The sequence below is a fragment of the Galeopterus variegatus genome, unplaced genomic scaffold (assembly GCF_000696425.1).
Source record: "Galeopterus variegatus unplaced genomic scaffold, G_variegatus-3.0.2 Scaffold2294, whole genome shotgun sequence".
Classification (NCBI taxonomy): Eukaryota; Metazoa; Chordata; class Mammalia; order Dermoptera; family Cynocephalidae; genus Galeopterus; species Galeopterus variegatus.
Window position 1 is genome coordinate 72088 of NW_007728405.1, and position 17765 is coordinate 89852.

The following is a 17765-nucleotide window of genomic DNA, read 5'->3' on the forward strand; positions in this document are numbered from 1 at the left end:
CAGCGCGCGTTCTTGCCGGGTTGCAGCAGGTCACTCACCTGCGGCGGCAGCTAGGCTCTCTGCGCGGCCCGACCGCGGCTCAGGCTCTCCGTCGCTGCTGCTGGAGCGGTCCGGGGACGGCCCTTCCTCTTTTCGCCGGGCCGTGGAGGGCTGAGTGCCTTTACGGGGCATGGTCGCTGGAACCGGGGGAGAGCCAGGGGCAAGTCAGCCCACCGGCCGCCGGCCCCCACGGCAGGACGGGCTCAAGCCCGCAACCTACCCGTTACTGCCGCCCCACTCGGGCAACCTCGGTCCACCTGTGTCCGAGCGCCCCGTTTTAAAACCCCGCTCAGAGGCAGCGGGTCCTCGGGAAAAGAGCCGCAAAAAACCCTAAGTGACAAGCAGGCGGGACTGGTTTCGTTAACAAGACCTAAGTGGGAAAACCTAGACGTGCCTGGGAATCGAGACTGAGCGACTGCTCAGGTCCTTTTCATTTTTTTTAACCCCCACTTCCCCGTAGATTAAGTATGTAAGAATACTCTCTAAGGTATTTCTAAACGAAGGGGTGACTCCCACACGCCGACATTTACTGCCATCCCCACGCCCTCGGGGCTAGGGATGCAAGCGCGCTGACTTCCACAGAGACGAGGTCGTGTTAGCTTCAGGTCTGCGCGGCTATCAACTTTCTAGAGTAGCGAAGCCTAACGGGCGACTCGCCGCCCACTTTCCTCTCCCCGCCATTTAGCTCTTGGCGCCGTTGACTGCCCGGGGGATTCGAGGGCTCCTGTCCACAGCCCAACCGGGAAGCGCGGCCGAAGGCTGGGATTGACCACTAACGACTTCCAAATCGGACGCCGGCAGCGCCTGCTCCGGTTAAATCACTTTGAGGTGGCAGAGGGGTTTCGTCTGTCCGAGGCCCGGGACGGGGTCCGGTTGGACAGTAAACTATGAAAGGTCAGCAGAAAAGGCTCAGACCCGGTGATCAGTCCCTCGGGAGAGGAGAGAGGGACAGGGGGAAACGCCCTTTCCCTGAGAGATCATGATTTTTGAGAAGAGGCTTGGAGACTCCCGAAGAGACGCTGAAATAGCTCAGAGAAGTGGCGCCCGGGAGAAGCGCGCGGGAGCCAGGGCCGCAGGGGAGCGGTCGAGGGGGGAGGGGTGACAGCGAGAGAAATCTGCCGGAGGCAGCCTCAGCCCGGACTCCGCGGCTCTAGTTTAAGGCCTCGACTTTCCAGGCGCCCGCGGACAGGGCAGGAAGTAAGACTGTGACAACCTGATCAGGAAAAGAAGTTCCTTACCTGCGGGACAGTCCACTCCGACCAAGGCTGGAAACGGTTGTATAACCTCCCCCCCCCCACCCCAGCTCCTACCGGTGTTTCGGCTCCGGGTCCTTCACTCGAAAATGGCGCCTAAAATACAAACTCGAACGGAAATTCGTTACAAATGCGCGCAATGATTTCTGGGATCCACTTATTTGAAAAAAAGTGCGGCGATTACCACCGCCATTTTCTGGTCGCGCATGCGCGAGCTCCTGGCGGGACCTAGTTGGCAGGGGGAGTTTCTACAAGCGAAAAACAAGAGCGAGGAAAGGGTGGGTTTACAGAAGCGGCACTGTTATTAGAAATATTTGAAAAACAATCTGGCGAGTTTTGAAAAAGAGGAAAAAATAGAATTGGGTTCCGCCCACAGCTGGAGGCGGGGCTCAGTTATCTAATAATGCCCTTTGAGACGAGGGCGGGCTCGCTGGGGGGCGGGGCCTCGGGCCCGCACTGGTGACGCGCCGCTGGAAAGTATCGCGGGAACAGGGAGTGATCGTAGCTCTTACAAGTCGCTATGGTGACTGGGAGGTCGGGAGGTTTCTTAGTAACCGGTCTTGTCTCTGTGAGAGCAATCTCCACTGCTTACCTGGAACTTGAGGTAAGTGTCTTCACCTCCGGACGTGGTGAGGGAAGGGTTTGGAAGTTGTACCGTTATTGGATCCCACCTTTCCTGCTTTGTGGGTGTGTGCTTCTTGGAGCATCAGTTATTTTCTGCCCCGGGGGCGGTGGAGCTCTGGTGTAGCTTTTGGGTTGCGAAGGAGAAAGCCCTGTCTTTGAAGGTAATAGAAAGAGGGAAAACAAGGAGAAAAGAAGAACTGGATTAGTGAATGATCGTGTAGCCCACATGTGAATAGAAAAATTATGACTTTCGAGTTACTGGTGTTAGGTCATTAGTGTCACTAGTAAAACGGGGTTTCGGACTTTTTGAAATCATTTGACTAAAGAGCTCCGTAATGGAAGAAACGATTTGCCGGTGTCATCTGGTTTTCTTTATGAGGAAATTATCGATCAGTAAATCTTTCTTAAGCAGCTTTGTATACATTGCACTGTGCAAGGCATAATCGGGATTATTAAGCAAGTTTGACGATTCCTGTTCCAGAGAACTTGGTTTTGTTAGTGGGTTTTTAACCTGGACTCTGGATCTGGTGGTAGGTGACTGGCCTTCAGAGTTAACTCCCCTGAAATTGTATACAAAATTCTGTGTTTGTGCATTTTCCTGGGGAGTTATTTTAACTACTTTCATCAGATCTCAAACTTGGTCCTAATCTCCCACAATGTTAAAGATTTGATTACTTCCAGTATTTGTTAATCAACTCTTATGTACTTGACATTAAGAACTACTACCAGTCTTTTTAAGGCCTGGCATACTAAAGAACCAATCTGCTTTATGAATGAATTTGCACTGCCACTGTAAATATATTATGGCTCTTGCCCTGAGGAAGATTTAGATGTCCTGTTCAGTGATTATCAAAAAGGGGTGGAGAGGACACTGCTCCCAAGTGTGAGAGTTTGGTGGGGTTGGGAGACTGGTGTGGTTTGAATAAGCATTGACTCCATATTACCATATACCTTTATATCTGAAGTTGATAAAAAGAATTATTGTTTTTAAATGACAACTACAGAAAATAAAGGTGATTGAAAAATTTTCTTTTTGGCTGGTAGGCATACTTGGAAGATATAAGGATTCTCTTTGAGGGCTTCTGGAATCATTTGCATTTTCAAAGGTTGTAAAAAACTCCAAAACCTCAGTTGGAGAGATATCAACTATGAAAAAAGCAAAGACTAGACAAAATTGAATGGTGAATGTGGGGATAGAGCACAAGGTCATAGAAAGATATAACATAGAAAACAGAGTCACAGATTCCATCATTTTTAAGCTTTATGCTTGGATAGTTTACTCAATTTATCAGTCTCTGAGAGTGTTTATTAAACCAGCATATAATACCTCATAGGATCGTTTATAATTGTTCATCTAGCACACATCCTATAAACATTTGATATTGCTGTGTTTATGGCATTGACCTTATTAAGATATGTACTCATACATATCCTAATGAATATGATGAATAATGGGATGTCAAGTTAGAGGAAGGGTAGCTTTGGAAGGATTGAAAATCAAGTCTAGGATGTTAGATATGATCTAGAGGAAACAGCTGTTAGAAAAAGTCTAAGATGTTGGATATGATATAGAGGAAACAGCTGTTAGAAAAATCTTGAGCCAAGGAATGACTTGATTAAAAGAGGAAGAATAATTTACAGTAGTTATATGGGACGTGTTAAAGGGGAAAGAGACTGAAATCAGTCATGGCTTTAGTTAGATTGTTACTGTACAGTCTTCCATGTTGTATGCGAGAAGTGCCCACAGAGTAAATGGAAAAAAACCCAGAATCATTTGGGGAGAAAAATTGAGAGCTTTGGTAGATATTGATTGTCACGAATATAAACTCTTAAAGTCAGTCAGATACTATTCTTTGTGAATCCTTGAATTACTGATGAGGGGACAGGAAGAACGAGAAGTCACAGATAAATCCTAGTTTTACTGTCTTAGATGACTGCTGTCAATATGGAAGGTCTTAGTGACTGATGAGAAAGAAATGTAATTTCAATAAATCAATAAACTGACTGATGGCTTTAAATTTAATCGAATCTAATCATGCTCCAACCAGAACAAATATTTTCAAAACAGGCTTAAACTAGGTTGTATGATGAAAAAATATACATAACAAGAAGCTACAGAGTAGACTTAAATTTGGGGATTTATATATAGTATGAAAATGAGACACTCAGAATAAGTGTAATTTTTGAGAAGATATTAAGGTCACAAGAAATAATGACTTTTGGTTGATTTTTTTTTTTTTTAAAGATGACCAGTAAGGGGATCTTAACCCTTGACTTGGTGTTGTCAGCACCATGCTCACCCAGTGAGCTAACCGGCCATCCCTATATGGGATGCCATCCCTATATGGGATGCCATCCCTATATGGGATGCCATCCCTATATGGGATGCCATCCCTATATGGGATGCCATCCCTATATGGGATGCCATCCCTATATGGGATGCCATCCCTATATGGGATCGCCATCCCTATATGGGATCCGAATCTGTGGCCTTGGTGTTATCAGCACCACACTCTCCCGAGTCAGCCATGGACCGGCCTGACTTTTGGTTGATTGTTGGCAGTAATTTGGACATTGCTCATGAAATTAACAATCTGCTTATAAAGAGGAGTTGGTCCATCTGGAAGGACTAGATTATAATTATTTTGGAAAGTATAACTAAGTCTCACCTTCCTACTCTAAAATCATCTACCAACAATCATCTGCAGTTTCAGGCAGTCTGAGAAGGGAAGCTTCACCTTTTACATTAGAAAAGTATAATTATACCCTATAGGAAGAAATAAGAATAAGTTCAAAGAGAAAAATTAGAATTGGAATTAAAATTTTCATTTGCAACTGTTTAAGTTCACGATTTAGTTTTGTTATCATTATAATAATATGTATTTTGTCTGCCTTCTAATGTGATTACAACACTTCAGAAAGCCAATTTATTTGGTCACAACTTTTCAAAAAGTTGATAAATTCGATTTATGAGTGTATGTTTAAAAAGATTAAGTTTGTAGTTATAAACATTTAGATAAAGTAGATATTAACTAATAAATCAAAATGAATAAACATGAATTTATGTAAGTAATTATGAATATTTAGAGAATATTGTTCAAGATTAATAAATTGGGTATAGGTACAGTACAGATATACTTCTTGATGACATAAGCCCCCTAGTACCTTATCTTATTGAAACTCTCACCTAACTTATTACAAGAAGACCCAGGAAGCTAGGAAGCAGAACAGTTGTTTTTTTGAAATATTATTTTAACAGATGAGTATGTTTTCGTTCCTATACATTGGAATTATGGAAAGATATATTCAACAGGCAGTGGATGTAGAGAATATAGCATAGAGAGAAAATAGGATGGGATAGTGTTAGAAGAATAGTTGAAACACTAAAAATAGATTAGGTTTTCAGGGGTGTGAGTAGAGAGAGGATAGCATCAGACCAAGGATATTGAGGAAATGTCGACTTTTAGAATCTAGGAAGAAGAAATAATTACAGTAATGTCTAAAGTGGGCTGACCCCCTAGATTACAAGTGACAGACAACCCAATCCAAATTGTCCTGAGAAAAGAAAATGTCTCCCATAACTAAAAATTCAGGTGACTGTAACTGGATTCAGAGTTCAAGCAAAGACACCAGGATTTGGTTTCTTTCTTTGCATTCCATTGTCTTGGCATTATTTTCAGGCTCCACATGGTGGCTTCTTGCTCCTCCAGGCACTCCTCTGGTTATAGTAAGATAGCCACAGTAACTCCAGCCTCAAATCCTCAAAATTGAAGACCGGGGTTAAGGAGAGTTTTTCTTCCCTGTCATTTATTTGAATAAAAGTCCTGGGCCACCAGTGAAACAGTCTCGGTGCAGAGAGAATGGAATGCTCTAATTGGGTTAAGGCCTGGCTCTACTCAAGCCACATAGGCTGAGTGTGGAAGCGGTTGTTCCAAAGAGAAATTCCTTTAGGTAGGAAAAGGGTGAATATATGCAGGGTGACAAAAACAACAATTTTCACTACAAATAGCTAACAATAACTAAGTGCTTACTATGGGTCAGAGACTCTCCTGGACATTTTACATGCTTCATCTGTTTAATCATCATAAGCAACTTGTGAAGGAGGTATAATTAGCCCCAGTTTACATAAGAAAGAAAACAAAGTACAGTATCAGGAAGATAAACTAGGTGAGAGTTTCAATAAGAAGAGGGTCAAGAGCAGAGAATGGTGCAGAGAAAAAATACCATTTATTGATATCATTTATTTATTTTAAAATATTTATATGAAATATCATTTATTATCATTTTTTTTTAATACAGAAATGTATAAAAAGGAAAACACAATTGGGTCATAATCCTGTCACTCAGCTAAAGATTAAATATACAAATAGATGAGTAAAATACTATGAACATAGTAAAAACTTTAAACAGTACAGACACATATAAAATGATAATTAAAAGCTTCCCTTCTCATCTCAGGGCCCTCACCCTCACGAAGGTGTCAATTATTTTCTTGCATATCTTCCCAGAAAAATGTTTTAGTACCCACCACCTTAAATATATATCACTTTTTATTTACACAAAAGGGATTGAATTATAAAATATTGCTGTATACCTTGCTTTTGTCATTTACATAGTATAGACAGCTTTTTATATCAACACCTATAGATTTATTTCATTTTTTAAACTGTTGCACAGCATGCTAGTATATCGATTTTATATGATTATTCTATGCTAGTTGAATTAAAAGCATGAATTAAAGGTGACTACGTATTTTAAAATTTGTGAATCATGTGGTCTATTGGTTAGAATTTATTAGGCCATCCTGCAAAAGAATATAAATATAGCCAATAAGAATGATACTCAAGTATGGCTATTAATCATAGTTAGAATTGCAAAGAAAGATAAATGCCACAGCTTACACATATGCTTCAGCAAATGCATACAGGAATTGGGGTGGGGTGGGGTTGGAGGTCTTTTCTAATTGAATTACACTGCCATTCACAAGCCTGTTTCCTTTGGTTGTTATGTCTTTGAGTCTCTGCCTGGAAATTGTGAGCCTGCCTCTCTTTCTTCCCCGCCGTGCAAGAAATCTTTGCCCTAGTCTCTAGGTGGTTCTATGATGGGACCAATCTGTGTTAAATATCTGTCTCTCTCTCTCTGCTTTCTTTACTGAAGAAGAGATAAGGAGTCTGATCAGGGCTGTCAACTTAGGAAACCGTTGATAAAACTGCACTTTTTAAAAAACAGAGCCTTGGGTAGTAAGCCAGCAAAGCAAGCCAGCTATCTCTATTAATATCAGCACTCTAGGGCTAGCCAATATGCAAATAACCCAAACAGGACTTAGTATAAGTATGCTTATGATCTAGCTCTTGCATTTCTTATCTGTCCTTTATATTCTTGTTCACTGCTTGAGGTTTTTCTTCTTGGCAAGTCATGCCTTCCCTGTTTCCCACCTGAAGTTTTTCTTGTTAGTGCTTTTACCTCTTAGTTTTGTCTTATTTATTTATTTAAATTGACACATTGTAATTGCTTATGGGGTACAATCTAACGTTTTGATACATATATGTTCTATTTGGTTTTGTTTCTTAAATCTAATTCTTTTTTCTTTTTTTAAAACCATCTTTACCATTTTTAAGTGTACAAATCATGTTATGCTGTCACCTCATCCATTCATCCACATAACTCTTTTCATTTTGCAAAACTGATACTCTGTACCCATTAAAAAATAACTCCCCATTCCCTCTAGCCGCTGACAGCCACCATTCTACTTTTTGTCTTTATGAATTTGACTATTCTAGGTACTTCATGTAAGTGGAATCATATGATATTTGTCCTTTTTTGACTGGCTTATTTCAGTTAGCATAATGCTGAGGTCTAATTCTTAATTCTGCTTTCTTAGTGCTAATTCTGTTTTATTATAAACGAATATATCCAAACAGGGGTGTATAATCTATGATGAACATTTGAATTTCTAGTTTTTGATAGTTTATACAAAGTTCTGTAATGAACAGATGTGTATGTTTGGGGTACATTCATGTGTATATGATAAGTTCCTATGATTAGGAATTCTTCCCAGAATAGATTCCTTATATAGTAGCTTCTTCTTTGAGTCAGTAGCTTCTTATTCAAAATATGGCACAGATATAAGATTGGCCTAAGTTATTTGCCTGTGTCCCAGGTGTAAGGAGGCTTAGAGAGGAAATAATTTGTTTTTTTTTTATATACTGGGAAGAAGGACTCATAAGGTAGGGAATTCCCCAAACATAGGAAAGGCAGCACAAATTTACCTACCCTTTGATAATGTATGGGAGTATCTGTTTTTCTGTACACCACCATTGGTTTCTGGGTATTTTGCATTTGACTACTCTGATAAGAGAAAAATGGTATCTAGTTGTTTTAATTTTCATTTCTTTATAATAGAGATCGGGCATTGTTTCGTGTTTTTGATTGCCCATTAACCATCTGTATTTATGTTTCTATGAATTGTCAATCTGTAAGTTTTTAAAAATAGAAGTACCCCATCATCAGGGCCTTGATCCAATGACTTTGAAGGGGACTATGCTCTCTTAGTTATCCTCTGTTTCTGTGGTATTGCCAATCTATCCCTGTCTGCTGGTTCTTTGTCCTTTGCCTCCAAACATACTGAAGTCTACCCTAATTTAAGTTATTCATAGCTACTGCTCTGTTTCTTTCCTTTAACCTCTACTCTTTATACATTTATAGACACACACGCATACACTGTACCTATCTATCTACAGTTATATACCTTTAACCTGTACACTTATGAGTTCTGCCTGCTGGCTTCATTTTTTCTCCATTCACTCATTGGACAAATATTTACTTATTTGTACTTATTGTAAGGTTCCAGTTGCAGGGAGATATAAGAGTGAATAAAACAGACAAAAATTTCTGCCATCATGGAAATTACATTTTAGGAAGGGCAACAGTAAGTAAAATATATAGTATGACAGATGGACTTAAATAGGGCATACAGGAAAGGCTTTACTGAGAAGGAGACTTTTGGGCAAAGATATAGGAGGAATGGGGAGTAAAGTCATGCTACTATCTGAGGGAAGGAATTCCAGGCAAAGAGTACAATAAGTATAAAGGCCCTGAGGCAGGAGTATGCTTAATATTGTTGGAAGAAAAACACAGAAGCCAGTGTGGTTGGAGCTGTTTGAGTGAAAGTGAAGAGAAACAGGACATGAGGTCAGAGAAATAATGGGTGTATTAGTCAAGGCTCTCCAGAGAAACAGAACCAATAGGGGATGTGTATATGTATATGTATATTATATACGTATACATCTATAGGATTATATACGTATATAATATACATATATTGTATCCTATAGATATACTATATGTTCTATATCCTATAGATATATGGGATTATATAGATAAATATCCCCTATAGATAGATCTAGATATATTGATAATCTATCTCTCTGTCTACAGAGAGAGTTTAAGGATTTGGCTCACATGACTGTGGGGCCTGGCAAATCTGAAATCCATAGGGCAATGCTGTCTAGGAGGTTGAAAATTCAGATAAGAGTTGATGTTGCAGTTTTCAGTCTGAAGGATGGAAACTCAGGAAGAATTTCTGTGTTGTAGTCTGGAGGCAGAATGCCTTCTTCTTTGGGAAACCTTAAATCTGTGCTCTTAAGGCCTTCACCTGATTGGATGAAGCCCATCAACATTATGCAGGAATATGCTTTATTTAAAGTCAACTGATTGTAAATGTTAATCACCTACGAAAAATACCTTTACAGCAACATTTAGACTAGTGTTTGCCCAAACAACTGGGCACCGTATTCTAGCCAAGTTGACATATTAATCATCGCAATGGGAGTCCAGATCAATAAGGGCCTTGGACATCATTGTAAAAATTTTAAGTCTGAGAAAGGAAGTTATCGGAGAGTTTTGAACAGAAAAGTGCCATGGTCGAATTTAAAATAGTCATGTTGGCTGCTGTGATAAGCATAGATTGTGGAGCTAGCAAACCAATTAGTAGGCTATTGTAGTAATTCTGGTTGACAGACGATGGCACATTTGAGTGGGGCCATAGCAGTGGGTGTGGTGAAAAGTCACATATTTTGAAGATAGAGCCCAAAATTTCTTTTTTTACAACTTGGATTTGGGATGTGAGAGAAGAGTCAGTAATAATTCTGGAAGAATGGAATTGCCGTTTACTGAGATGGTTAAGACTGTGGGAGGAGCCAAGTTGGAGGGAAGATCCGGCATTTGGTTTGCATCCTGTTAAGTTTGGGATATCTGTTAGACATTCAAATAAAGTTGTCAAATAGTTAGGTATAAAAGTCTGTGTTCCATGGAGAGGTGTGAATTGGAGAGATGAAATTGGGAATTGGTACTATGTAGTGAATATATTTAAATTTATATTAAATCATGAAACTGGGTGAGTTCACCATGGCAGTGAGTATAGGTACAGAAAAGGTACAAGGACTGAGCACACTGTTTAAGGTGGGGGATATTAGGAGAGATGAATATTTTTACTACCTCTATAACTCTCTGCAACTCCTTTCTCTGCCTACTGAAGTATGTAAATGCTAACACCCTTAGCAGGATTGAAAAAAACAACCCCATAGAGTTCTATGTGCTCCTAGCAAGACTGCCTGTTATTCCCTTACAAAACCTTGCATCAACACTACTAACTGCCCAAGAGACTAGTTCCAAAAAGAAGGATACGCTTTAATTTATTAGCCACCATTCCTTAAGAGACTTTTGGGACTATTCCAGCACACCTTACATCCCTGTTTACCTCAGTTTCCACATTCAAAAACTCTTAATTTCCTGCATTAGTTTATTATTAGGAGTAGCCATTACTGACTGTAACTTAAATACGATAAAACTTGATTTTCTATCACTTAAAAGTCCAAGTAATGGTACAGGGCTGATATGACTCTCCACAAGGTCAAGAATCTTGGCTCCTTCTGTCTTGTTGCTTTCTTATACATGGCCTTGATGGTATGGCATGGGGAATGTTACTCTTCCAAGTTTTTATTTGCCAATTATGCTATGATGTTATATAAATTTTATAAGAGGTTATAAAATGGCTTCCTTAGATAGCTCACTTACTTTTCACAATACCACTATGAGTAATCATTACTGTTGGGCAGTGTATCTACCTGGCTGTTTCTATCTCCACCACTATTCTTGTTGTTAGTGATTTTTTTTGTGGTTTTTTTTTTTTTTTTTGGACAGCTGGCCAGTGTAGGGATTGATAGAGTTTGGATGTTATTGGCCCACCCCCCCCCAAACTCATGTGGAAATCTGATACCCAGTGTGACAGTGTTGGGAGCGGTTTGGGTCATGGGGGCGGATCCCTCATGAATGGTTTAATGCTTTCCCTGGGGGGTAGGGGTAGTGAGTAAGTTCTTGCTTTATTAGTTCCCATGAGAGCTGGTTGTTTAAAAGACACTGGCACCTCCTCTCTCTGGCTTCCTCTTGCCATGTGATCTGCTTGTACCTGCCAGCTGCTTGCCGCTTTCAGCCATGAGTAGAAGCAGCCAGATGCAGCTGTCCCAGAGTTGTAAGCCAAATAAATCTCTGTTCTTTATAAATTACCCAGTCTCAGGTATTCTCTTATAGCAGCACGAAAACAGACTAATACAGCGATTGAACCCTGGACCTTGGTGATATCAGCACCTAACCAACTGAGCTCTAACCAATTGAGCTAACCAGTAAGCCCAATTATTCTCAGTGATTTAAATGTTCACAAATCAATCCAGTTCATTCTCAGGCCTCTCAGTTCCTTGACCTTGGCCACACATTTTCACAGTTGTTGCCTACCTTATCAAAATCTGTTTTAAGCATCTTATTATCTGAATACCTTGACTTGTTTTTGCTAGTTCACTTCCTGTAGATTCTTAAGGCTGACAATTCTGACTTCAGTAGGACTTCCAGGCCATTGAATCTACCACCTTTTCATGTTCTCCTTGGTAATTTCATTTTATCCCATCGCTTTGAATGTGATCTTTGTACCAACAACTCTCAAACTAATATTTAATTGATTTCTCCAACTCCAGCCTCTCCCTTGGCTCCAGAGTTAGATATTAAAATTTTCCTTGACTTCTCCATTAGGATGTCTAATAAACACCTTAAACTTAACATATCTCCAAAAGAGAATTTTAAATATAATGATTTCCAACCTGTTCTTCAGCCTTCCTCTTTTTAATACATGGCAGCTGTATTCTATCTGTTGAAACTTTAGAGTCATTTTTTAACTACTCTTTCTCTTTTTTTTTTTTTTTTTTTGCTTTAACAGAATACTTGGAACTGGGTTCCAAAAACAGTGACTCAGGGGTCTCACATTGCAAGATGCTGGAAGCACAGAAAGCAGAGACAGACAGACTCCCATGTGCTCTTCTTTTAAAGCCCTCAGAACCATACACCTGACCACCATTTTTAATCAATACAATTGGGCATGGTCTGCCCAGACCCCCAAAACTCATGTCCTTTTCACATGCAAATACAGTTATTTCATCCCCACAATCTTAACTTGTTTCAACTCAAGAGTCCAAAGTTCAAAGGCCCATCTGTGAAATCAATACAATTTATCTATTTCCAAGATACAATAGTGGGACAAACATAGGGTATGTACTCCCATTTCAAAAGGGAGAGATAGACCAAAAGAAAGGTGTATTGGGTTCTGAGCAAGTCCAAAATCCAGCAAGGCAGGCATTAAATCTCAAAGATGGTGAATCATCTACCTTGAGTCCGTGTTCCATGTTCTCTGCATGCTGGTATGGGGGTTGGGTCCCTAAGTCCTCAGGCAGCTCTGCTCCTATGGCTTTCCTGGTTGCAGGCCACACTTCAGCAATCCCAGGCTGTCATCTCACTCTGTAGCTCCACAGGTCTGGGGTCTCCATGGCAGTCCTGCTCTCATGGCCCTACTGGACATGGTGCTGATGGAGTTTCTCTGCTGAAACTCCGACCCTACGTTTCCACTTGGCATTGCTTTAGCAAAGACTGTCTGCAGTGACTCTGTCTGGTGACAGATCTCTCCCTGGGCACCCAGACTTTTCCATACCTCCTTTGAAATCTGGGTGGAGGCTGCCAAGCCTTCTGAGCTCAGGCATTCTGTGAACCTGAAGACCCAATACCACGTGAACTGCACCAAGGCTTCTGGCTTGTATTTTCCAAAGCTGTGGGTCCAACCAGAGCTGGGGGTCAATTTAGCCACAGCTGGAGCAGCCAAAGCAGCCAGGGTGCTGGTGCTAGAAGCAGTTTCCCAAGGTGGCCCTGAGCAGTGAGCCCGTGGAGGGCTCCTCAAGCAGTTCGCCAAGACAATTTTGTCTCTGTTGATCTTTGGCCCTGAAATGGAAGAGGTGGCCCCAGTGCCTTCTGCAATGCCTTCAGGGCCTTTTTCTACTTCTCTTGATAATCCCATTCTTTTCTGTTAATCTTAGTACCATTGAGTTTTCCTTCTGAAAATGCTCTCTGCTTCTCTACCACATGGCCAGGCTGCACATTTTCCAAATCATTACACTCTGCTTCCCTTCAAAGTTCTGGCTTTATGTCATGCCGTTGCTGCCATAACTCAGAGCAGGCTCTTACAAGTAGCCATGCAGCTCCCTTCATGTTTTGCTGCTTCGAAATTTCTTCCACAAAATACTCTGGTTCACAGCTCTTAAGTTCCAACTTCCACAAAGTCCTAGGGCACGGACACAATGCAGCCAAGTTCTTGGCCAGTTCACAGCAAGGGTGATCTTTGCCCCAGTTTCCAATAAACTCTTTATTTCTATCAGAGACCTCCTTCAAATGATCCTTACTGTCCATATTTCAATAAGCATTCTGCTCACCATCATTAAGCAGTCTCTAAGACATTCCAAGCTTTCCCTCCTCATTTCATCTTCTTCTGAGTCCTCCAAACTCCTTCAAACTCTGAACACTCAGTTCTGAAGTCCAAACTCCTTCAAACTCTGAACACTCAGTTCTGAAGCCATTTCCACATTTTCAAGTGTCTGTTACAAGCAACAGCCCACTCCTGGTACTAATTTTCTGTGGCTATAACAGAATACTTGGCACTAAGGGCCTCCAATACTATTCTGAGCCCCCTTGCTACTAACAGCCCCCCTTATGATAAGGGCCTCCCTGGCCTGGCCTGACACCAAGAGGCCCAGTGGTCTTGCCTGTCCCTAAGGTCCCCTGCCCCGGCCTGTGACTAAGGACCCTATTGGATGAGCTGGCCTGCCATTATGGCTCCCCTGGCCAGGCAGGCCTACCCCAAGTGCCCGCTAACCTGACATGGCCTGCTCGTAGGGAAGCCCTGGCCCTGCCTGGCCTGCCCCAACAGCTTCCCTAGCCTGGCCTGGGCTGTCACTAGGACACTGCTGGCCTGGCCCAGCCTGGTTCAGAGCCAAGGACCCCCTGACATCTCCTGGGCTGTCCCCAGGGCCCTTCTGGCCTGTACTGGCCCAGCACTATGGGCCACCTCTGTCCTGGCCTGGTGCTACACGTACACCCCGCCAGGCTTTGCCTTCCACTAAGTGCTCCCATGGCCTGGACTGACCCTAGGGCCCCTGTGTCCTCACCTGCCACTAAGGGCTGCCCTGGCTGCTAGGCTGCCAAGGGCTTCCTCCTGCTATGGGCCAGCCTGGCTTGGCCTGCCCAAGGAACCCACTGGTTGTTCTGGAATACAGCCCCCCTTTACTGGTCTGCCCCTAGCAGACCACAGCCATAAGGGCCACCCTGCCACTAAGGCCACCACTGCAACTAAGTGCCCCAATTGACAGGCCTGTCCCTGGGCCACGTTGGCCTGTCTTGGTGCTAAGAGCTCCTTGGCTTGCCTCTAAGAGATCACCTGCCATGGCTTTCCCTGCTACTAAGGGCCCTCTTTGAATGGCCTGGCCCATGGCCCCCTTGGCCTGCATGTTGCTATGGCCCCCCTGGCCTCGCCTGCCTGCGTGCAAGAGACTCCCTGGACTGGAATGGCCTGACCTGTGGGTCTCTTACAGGCAGGCCAGGCCAGGCCAGGACAGACCTTAGTCAGGTCCAACCAGTGGGTCTCTTCTCTACACCTGGTCAGGCTCACCCATAGTGGCAGTGGGGCCCATAGCAGGCCAGGCCAGGGACTGTTAGTGGCAGGCCAGGAAAGTCCAGGGGCACCGTTAATGGCAGGACAGGACAAGTGAGACCAGGGTGTCTCTCAGAGGCAGGCCAGCCTGAGGGGCCCATGGGGGGCTTTCTTTCTCTCTTGGGGGCCCAAGGGGAGGTCAGGCCAGGGCCTCCTGCCTGTTAGTGGCAGGGCAGACCAGGAGGGACATAGGTGGATGAGAAGAAAAAAGGAAACATAGAAAGAAAGGAGAGAGAGAGAGAGAAACAGACCCCAAAGAAAGAAGGAAAGGAAAGAAGGAATGAAGGAAAGACAGAAAGAAAAAAAGAAGAGCCCCCAAAGAAAAAAATGAAGAAAGACAGATGCAAGGAAGGAAAGAAAGAAAGAAAAGGCAGGCAGGAAGGAAGGAAGGAAGAAAAGAGCCCCCCCTAGTTCCCCCTGGTCTGCACTGACCTGCCTCTAACTAGCCCCCTGTTCTGGCCTGGCCTAGCCTGGCCTTCCAGTAAGGGCTCTCCTGGCCTGATGTCCCCCAGGGCTCCCAATAAAGAAAAGAAAGAGAAAGAAAAAGAAAGAAAAAAAGAAAGGAAGGAAGAAGGAAAGAAGAAAGAAAGGAAGGAAAGGATAGAAAGAAGGAGAGAAAGAAAGATGGAAAGAAGGAAAGAAGGAATAAAAGAAAGAAGGAAAGAAAGAGAAAGAAAAGAAAGAAAGGAATGAAAGAAAGAAAGGAACGAAAGAAAGAAAAGAAAGAAGTAAGGAAGGATTGAAGGAAGGAAAGAAAAGTAGGGAAGGAAAGCAACTACTCTTTCTCTTAAGTGCAGTTCATCAGCAAATCATGTGATATCTTCCTTCAAAGTATATTCAGAATATGACCACTTTATACCACTTGTACTCTTGCCTTCCTTGTCCTTCCTCATCCAAGCTGCTTTCATCTCTCTTCTGGATTATTGAAATCCTAACTGACCTCCCTGCTTCTTATTCATCTTTCCTTCTGACATCTGTTTTGCATACCAGCCATAGAGACCATTTAAAAATGTAAGTCAGATCATATCATTCCTTTGTTCATAACCCCCAGCCCTACGTGATCTGTGTCCTCTCTCTCCTTCCCTAATTTAGTCTGCTAGTCCCTTCACTCACTCTGTTTTAGCCATACAGGCCTTCATGTTCTGTTAGCTTTAAAAGGATTACTGGCTGGTATATGTAGAAGAGTTTGAAGAGCCAAGTGTAGGAGAAGGAAGATCAGTTCTGGGGCTATTGCAATAATTGAGACAGGAGATTATGGTGGCTTTGGACTATGATGGAGGTGCTGAGAAGTGACCAGATTTGGAGTATATTTTAGTGGTTGGACTGTCAGGTTTTGCTGGGCACGTTTTTACCTTTCAAGCATCATAAGTGTTGACCCACACTGGATCAAAGGCAACTTATAAATGATTTTTAGTAGCTTTGTAGCAAAGGCATAGTTGCTACATGCTCCCTGTATAAAGTTGCAAAGTTATCTATACCCTCAACATATTTTTTCTGTTATCCAACCCCTCACCCTCCACCCCGCCCCAATACCACTGGTTAGTCAGATCCTCTGTGACCAATGCCTTTGGGCAGGTAATAATGCCTTAATGCAGTATTCAGACCGCTCTGGACTTCCCTGAATTGGCTGTGTTCTAATATACTTTCCTCTTATTCCTCCTCTCTTCAATCCCATGTCAAAATGCACGTATCATCCATGCAGATGATCTCAGCTAAAGGGGATGTACAGGCAAGATCTTCCTGAGCAAGGGAGAATCTTCCCGGTGTTAGGATGCCTCCATCCTCTTTCTCTGATTCCTTGGCACCACGTTTCTGAATGGGTGGTGATCATTTTCTTATAAAAATCATACTGCCTTTACAATTTATAGGGGATTTTTCAGCAGTCTGAGGTTTTCTAATGTAGAATACATAATGCTTTTGCCAAAGATCTTAAGTTTCTGATTGTTAATAGTATATTAAATTTTTATATATAAGGGCACTTCAAAAAGTTCATGGAAATATTGGTATTATCTTTCAATTCCATTTTTCAATAAACTTTTTCAAGCATTCAGGTATATATTTTTTATCTATTGTGTTGTTCATCATTTCCAGAAGCAGCACTTTATCTGCCTTTCTTTTAAAATCTTTATAAGCTGAGTAAATTAGAATTATTGTAAAAAAAGCAGAATTTTGTAAAATGTTATCCCTTTTTTTTAAAGATGACTGGTAAGGGGATTTTAACCCTTGACTTGGTGTTGTCTGTACCACCCTCTCCCAAGTAAGCCAACCGGCCATCCCTATGTAGGGATCCGAACCAGTGGCTTTGATGTTATCAGCAACACACTCTCCCAAGTGAGCCACGGACTGGCCCCTAAATGTTATCTCTCTCTTTTTTTAAAAAAATTTGTCGATATACAATGTAGTTGATTATTGTGGCCCATTACTGAAACCTTCCTTCCTCCTCCCTCTTCCCCCTCCCACCCAGCAAGGTCCTTTCTGTATGCTTGTCGTGTCAACTTCAAGGAATTGTAATTATTATGTCTTCTTCTCCCCCCCGGTTTTTTTTGGTGTGTGTGTGAATTTATTTATTTATTTTTATCTCCCATCAATAAGTGAGAACATGTAGTATTTCTCTTTCTGTGCCTGACTTGTTTCACTTAATATAATTCTCTCAAAGTCCATCCACGTTGTTGCAAATGGCAGTATTTCATTCTTTTTTATAGCTGAGTAGTATCCATTGTGTAGATATACCACATTTTCCGTATCCACTCATCCGATGATGGACGTTTGGGCTG

At 42.2% G+C, this 17765-nt stretch overlaps 2 protein-coding genes across 2 annotated transcripts in view; one reads left to right on the top strand and one right to left on the bottom strand.

Annotated features, from left to right (window-relative positions):
- The window catches only part of SMC4 (structural maintenance of chromosomes 4), a 32651-nt gene extending 32463 nt beyond the window's left edge, over positions 1 to 188 (bottom strand). The window contains exon 1 of the mRNA XM_008581209.1: positions 39 to 188. Within this exon, the coding sequence (XP_008579431.1) occupies positions 39 to 171 (133 nt within the window). The 5' untranslated portion in view covers positions 172 to 188. The remainder of the gene's footprint in view (positions 1 to 38) is intronic.
- A 1620-nt stretch (positions 189 to 1808) lies between these two features.
- The window catches only part of IFT80 (intraflagellar transport 80), a 124691-nt gene continuing 108734 nt past the window's right edge, over positions 1809 to 17765 (top strand). The window contains exon 1 of the mRNA XM_008581208.1: positions 1809 to 1896. The gene's annotated coding sequence lies outside the window, so the exon portion shown is untranslated. The remainder of the gene's footprint in view (positions 1897 to 17765) is intronic.